We start from the raw sequence: 6924 nt of genomic DNA, 5'->3' as shown, positions 1-6924 counted from the left end.
CTAAGTTACGGGGATGTAGACACACCAACATCGGTTGTCAAGCGAAGTTGGGGGGGGGACAAACACAGACACACAAACATATAAACACACATACATATATATATATACATATATACGACAGGCTTCTTTCAGTTTCCGTCTACCAAATCCACTCACAAGGCTTTGGTCGACCCGAGGCTATAAGTAGAAGACACTTGCCCATGGTGCCACGCAGTGGGACTGAACCCAGAACCATGTGGTTGGTAAGCAAGCTATTTACGACACTCTCTACCTCTGGTATTTGAGTACTCTTTTTTTCCACCTTGTTTCACATTTATGTGCTTACTCCGATATATACATATATATATACATATATTTATATATATAATGGGTTTCCTCACAGTTTTGATCAACCAAATTGACTCGCAAAGCGTTGGTCGGACTGGGGCTATAATTAACAGAAGACACTTGCTCAAGGTGCCGTGTAGCGGAACTGAATCTGAAACCAGGTGGTTACAAAGCAAGCCTCTCTTAACAACACAGCCACGCTTCTAATAAATAATCTTTAAAGTTAAGTAATGCCATATTCTAAGCATCAATTTAAACAATGGTAAAAAGGAAAAAAAAAAAATTAAAACAAAGTCATTTCATTAAATCACTCCAAGTTCTTCATTATTTTCCACCATTAATTAAAAACACATGTAGACAGAGCATTTAATTAGAAATATAGCCGCAGAGGGGTTAAACATGTCAACGGCCACTTAACTGCACTTCAATGTTTTCAAATGAAATATGATAAATGTGAATAATTATACTAATTAACAGTTAGAATATTATAACACTAATTATCACAGAGCAAGGGCCCTTGTGGTAAGATACATTACAGTGTTAGGTTTATAGGTATTACAGGAATGTAATTCCACCCCTCAATGGGGTGAGTTCAAATTATCCAGCAAGATGGAGTTCGGTGACCTCATCTTTCAACCTACCAGGGGTCCAGAAAATGTCTTTATTTGTGCATAAGATGCACCCCTAATTTGTACCATTATTTAATAAATCAGAGTTTTTTTTTTTCCCCAGCCTTTTAAAGCCTAGCCAGGCTCATGGGCCCAGTTTCCCGGTTTCTATGGCGTATGATTCCCCCCCCCCCCATCAAAATTCCTTATTTATCCACAATATTTTCACATTAATCATGCATTATTTCATAGCTTTGAAATTCTGATGTGATTGTTTATTTTTAGAATGACATTGTAGGGTAGGTGTGAGAGACCAATATGGTTCCGAGTTAAATTTCAATGAGTCACAATTGAACCAAGAATCTAGTCTTCTACTACAGCCTCAGTTCAACCAAAGATTCATGTAGGAAATATAGAAGTGGTGGTCAGTTGGAATTGAGCCACCTGGCTTCTACAATGGCCTCAGTTTGACCAAAGCTTGGTGTAGGAAATATAGGAAGGGGGATCAGCTGAAATTGAGCCAAGTGTTCTCTACAATGGCCCAGATTGACAAACTTTGTGCACAAAATGCAGGGGATGGTGTCAGTTGGAACTGAACAGTCTTCTAGAATCCCCCCACCAGCTTGACCAAAACTTTGTGCAAAAAATACAGGAAGCAGGGTCAGTTGGAATTGAGCCACATGTCTTCTACAATGACCTTAGTTTCACGAAAGCTCCGTGCATGAAATATAGTAAGAAGTAGCGAACTTGTTGGTTAAAGCTGGCCATATCCTGGGAACATGTATGGCTAGGTGTGAGTGAGATTTTTATTAACGGAAGCTTAGCAGTTGCCCAGCCATACAAGTCTCCTCTCTCCCACCATTGGTGTTTGTCCAAAGGAAAGGCTACCGACTTTGGCTAAGATAGCTTGGTGTCAGACCTAAACTGCAGGAATTGCCATCAGAATGCAAAGAACCAAAACAGATACTATGAGGCACTTTTGCCACCCCTTAAAGAATTCCAGCAACCCACCTGCCTTGACAAGTACATTTTTACTGACCCATGAACAATGAAAGGCAAACTTGACTTTGGCAGGATTTGAACCCGGAGCACAGGGCATTAGAACAAATACCACAAGGCATTATAGTCAGTACTCTAACAACTCTGCTAATTTGATGACTAAAGTTCAGTTATGATGATTATTATGATAATGGTGATGATGATAATGGTATGGTGGTGGTGATGATGATGATGATGATGGTGGTGATGATGATGGTGGTTGTGATGGCATGATAGTGGTGGTGGCGACAATGATAATGTTGGTAGGTAATGATGATGATGATGGTAGTGGTGAAGGCTTTGATACCAACAACAGCGATTGTTATGGAGGTGGTGATGACGTTACCATTGACAACGGTGCTGATGACAGCGATGGCACTGATGGTGTTTGCATGCAGCACTGATTTGAAATCAACACCAGAAGGGCAAAGCAAAACAAACGGTCATGTCAGCGTGACATGTCCTTCCTTCCCATGCTACTTAAATTCTTAAATTCTTGGAACACATATTTACAGATGTTGAAAGTTGATAAAATAAATGAATGGGGGAGGGTGAGAGAAAGAGACAAAGAGTGAGGGGGGATGTTATCCTTGCTCAAGGACACAACAGACAGTGCCTGCTGATAGAGTGGATGAGCGAGAATGACCCCCCGACCCGACCTCGCAGGTCAAAAAAGGCCAATACGTTATCTAATGGGGGATTCCAATTGATTTACCAAAGCAGACAGACAACTGACTGTAAAAGAGCCTGGAGGGAGATGGGGCGAACGAGGAGAATGGGGAGGAGTAGGAGGAAGTAACAGGGAGGGGGAGGAGTAGGAGGAAGTAAGAAAGGAAGGAAGGAAGGAAGCAGACAAAACTTGTAATTGTGTGAACAACAGGAGGAACATTTTTTTATTTCAAACTGGCCCTTCTGTCTGTCTCTCCATCTTTCCTTACTCTTTCTGTCTGTGTGTCCTCATCCATTGACACATTACTCTCCAACGACAACCCCCATTGCTTTAGGGCTTCCAGAGATGATTGGCTTATTTCCTTCCAATAAGGTGATCATGATGCTGACAATGATGATGATGACGGTGGAGATGAATATGATGGTGGTGGTGTTGACGGTGGTGGTCATGAAGGTAGTGGTGACCCTGATAACAATCGTACGATGACGATGATGATGGCTATGGTACTGGAGATATATGTGGTTATATCAGGATGGCGGTGACATAGTGGTGGTGATGATGATGATGACGATGATTGTGATGGAGAGGATAATGATCACAGATGATGTATGATTATGAATGAAGATGATACAGGAAGACAACGATGATGGAAGAGGAAGAGGATGGCAAAAAAAACAAACAAACGACAAAATTAAAAAAAAACCCGAAAAAGCCAAGAAAAGTAAACAAGGAAAACAAAACAAAACAAAACAAAATGGAAGGAAAGAAATACAAATAAAAAAAAGAAAGGAAAGAAGGAAGGAAAAACAGGAACCAGAGAATGCCGAAGAAATAAAGCGTCAAGTTATCTTGGTTTGATGACAGTTGCCTTGGAACTGCCTCGTTTCCATACCACGGAAATGACACAAATATTGGTGCCAGTTGATGAAGATGATGGCAGAATAGCCAGAATAGTAATTAAATAATTAGAGGAGAGGCATTGGGAAATGGTAAGAAGCTATGAATTTTTAACGAGCGGGGATGGCGGAGAAGCATTGCACCTGGCTGTGAACGCAAGTCAATTGGAATTCAAAAACTTGGAAGATAAGAAAGAGCAACTGTCTTGAAGTAAACGTATGGACTGAAATGTTAATTGATATCTTGGTCACAGTTATGCCTTTTTATCTATCAAAGATCTTTATTTATTTATCTATCTACATAACTAGCCACCTATATCGCTATCTAACTAGTTACATCCCTGCTTGTCTACTTCTCAACGTGTCTACCAACATCCCTGTCTGTCTACTTATCAACATGCTTACCTATCTACCACTATCTTTATCCACCTATATCTTCATCTATCTACCTATATACATCTGTCTATCTACCTATCTACCTGCCTGTCTGTCTGGAACCTGGTACCTGGTACAGCTCTCCAGCTTACTAGTTCCAGTCAAACCATCTAACCCATGCCAGCATGGAAAGCAGACACTAAAGGATGAGAATGATTATTACTGTTATTATCAAAGCGATGAAAATATTTTGACAAATTAAATTTAAATTTTGAAGTGAATCTAACGGTTTTTGTGTGTTTCTTAAATGGCTTATAAACACCTTCCATGCTGCAATTGTTTTCGTTCCAGCACACAATTTCAGATCAGGTCACTTGCTGTGCAAGTACATCTCCATAATATTATTTTGTTATTATTAAGTTTAAATGCTTATCAGTATTATGAGAGTAGATGGAGGAATGAACAGACAGACAGACAGACATAAGATTGATATTTAGATAGCTAGATAAACTAATAGATATACAAATAGATAGGTAGCTGAAAGTAAAATGAAATGAAAAGAAATACAAATAACCTCAGTTGATAAGTAACTTGGACTAAGCCTTAGTGGTAGCTGGATATATGTGCAACATATATGAGTGTGTGTGTGTGTGTGTGTGTGTGTGTGTGTGTGAATAAGTTTTATCTTTTTCATTCATCTTTTATTTCCTTAAGCTATAAAATAAATTATATCTGTCAAGCATATTAGAAGAAGGTAAATAAGCAAAACCTTCCAAGTTCATTTCAATTATATTTAAAAGTATAGTTTTGATTAAATGACACAGTTTCAAAAGAATTTTTCTGAAATTCTTTGCTTGTGGTTAATATATTCACTTAGTGTTTGCAAATACGCTGACTTGCACTGTGGAATTTCCACAAGTCCTGCTAATAATAATAATAATAATAATAATAATAATAATAATAATAATAATAATAATGATAATAATAATAATAATGATGATAATCTTGGTATAAAAGATGGGCTACAGCAAATATTCTGCTGAATACCACAGATTTGCTTGTCAGTTGTTTGACCTTAACCAGTTGAGCATGTCCCTTGGTGGCTGACGATATATACATCTCTGATCACAAGAAGTAGTGGGGGAGCATCATAGCCATGTGTTGAGAGGAGTTCTTTGGGGTTTGAATAATTCACCTTTGGAAACATGGGTCTTTTGCTCAACATCCTTAAACAAACCTTATTCAGGGACCTTTTGAGCGGGATGGGCTACTCGACCTGAAGAAAATTCTAACTGGGCCCCACCTGCGAGGTCATGCACTGTTTATCTTGATATGAGATCACCATGTCGCGCACATATGGTTGTGATGCATGTGCCTGGTGTACCCTTATCAGATGAGTTGTCATGATGGGTATAACGGGCTTCGTATATTTTATCCCAGTGTCGCTTTGATGGCATGCACTGCTCTCTCACTCAATAATAATAATAATAATAATAATAATAATAATAATAATAATAATAATAATAATCAGATCAGGTGCCAGAGCATAACAGACCGGAGCTAGTGGTGGTGGACAAGGTGCACCACATATGTTATATATTTGTGCCTGTGTTTGTCCCCCCCACCATTGCTTGACAACCAATGCTGGTGTGTTTACGTTCCTGTAACTTAGTGGGTCAGCAACAGAGACAGATAGATTAAGTACTAGGCTTACAAAGAATAAGTCCTGGCATCAATTTGCTCTACTAAAGGCAGTGCTCCAGCATGGCCACAGTCAAATGAGCAAAACAAGTAACAAGATAAAGGAATTTCAGATTTTGTTACCAAAAGGCCAGCAATTTCAAGTGGGGGTAGTGTTAATGATTACATCAACCCCAATACATTACAGGTACTTTATTTTATAGACCCTGAAAAGATGAAAGGCACAATCAACCTCAGAAGAATTTGAACTCAGAACATAGAGATCCAGAAGAAAGGCTAATGAACATTTTGTCTGATGTGCCGTGAACTGTGTCAGCTCTGTGATGAATAATGTAAATATTTATTTCTGAATGTAACAAATGTTGCCATGACTAACTAATTGTTTCATGTGGCTTACTTTTGAACCATATGCTGTGTCATATGCTGAATACCAGATGAAAGAGCTAACACAGGCTCTATATGGTCATTAGACATGCTAGAAATGGCAACCAATTCTCATTCAAATTACACCTTTGTGCCATTAGTTTTGAGATCACATTTCCAAAGGGATACCTTACACTGCATGCTTGTTCAATTATTTTCGTAAATCTGGCAGATGCAAGCGTGACACTCTTGGGTTCAGTCCCACCACATGTCGCCTTAAGCAAGTATCTTCTTATTTCTTTATTGCCCACAAGGGGCTAAACATAGAGGGGACAAACAAGGACAGACAAAGGGATTAAGTTGATTAGATCGAACCCAGTGCGTAACTGGTACTTAATTTATCGACCCCCAAAAGCGAAAGGATGAAAGGCAAAGTCGACCTCGGTGGAATTTGAACTCAGAACGTAACGGCAGATGAAATACCGCTAAGCATTTCACCCGGCGTGCTAACGATTCTGCCAGCCCACCGCCTTGTATCTTAAGCAAGTATCTTCTGCTACAGCCCAGGCTGACTAAAGTCTTTTGGGTGGATTTGATAGACAGAAACTGAAAGTAGCTTCTGTGTGTGTGTGTGTGTCCATGTGTCTAGACGTCATGTGATGGTTGTAAATGAGCATCACTGTTATACAAGCGGAGTTGTTTATTTCCAGTCTTTTATGAAAAAGATGTGCATCCATGGAGACACATCTTGTTTGGTAACAGGTGAGGGCTGACAACAGGAAAGGCATCTGGCTGAAGAAAATATCTCAATGAATTCTGTCTGACTCATGCAAACATGAAAAAAAATGCACCTTAAATGACGATGATGCTGGTTTGGAAACTGGAAGAATTTAGGAAAGTTTACTAACCACTTTCATCCTTAAGATTGTCATTTGCAACAAAAAAC

At 39.2% G+C, this 6924-nt stretch overlaps 1 protein-coding gene across 1 annotated transcript in view; it reads right to left on the bottom strand.

The window, feature by feature from the left end:
* Nucleotides 1-6089, bottom strand: part of LOC106870512 (mannosyl-oligosaccharide 1,2-alpha-mannosidase IA) — an 88854-nt gene extending 82765 nt beyond the window's left edge. The window contains exon 1 of the mRNA XM_052974527.1: nucleotides 6013-6089. Coding sequence (XP_052830487.1) covers nucleotides 6013-6089 — 77 coding nt within the window. The remainder of the gene's footprint in view (nucleotides 1-6012) is intronic.
* Between the last annotated feature and the right edge of the window lie 835 nt (nucleotides 6090-6924).

This window comes from Octopus bimaculoides, chromosome 18, assembly GCF_001194135.2.
Source record: "Octopus bimaculoides isolate UCB-OBI-ISO-001 chromosome 18, ASM119413v2, whole genome shotgun sequence".
Classification (NCBI taxonomy): Eukaryota; Metazoa; Mollusca; class Cephalopoda; order Octopoda; family Octopodidae; genus Octopus; species Octopus bimaculoides.
The sequence above is the reverse complement of the archived record's forward strand: the minus strand, read 5'-3'. Positions and strand labels throughout refer to the sequence as shown.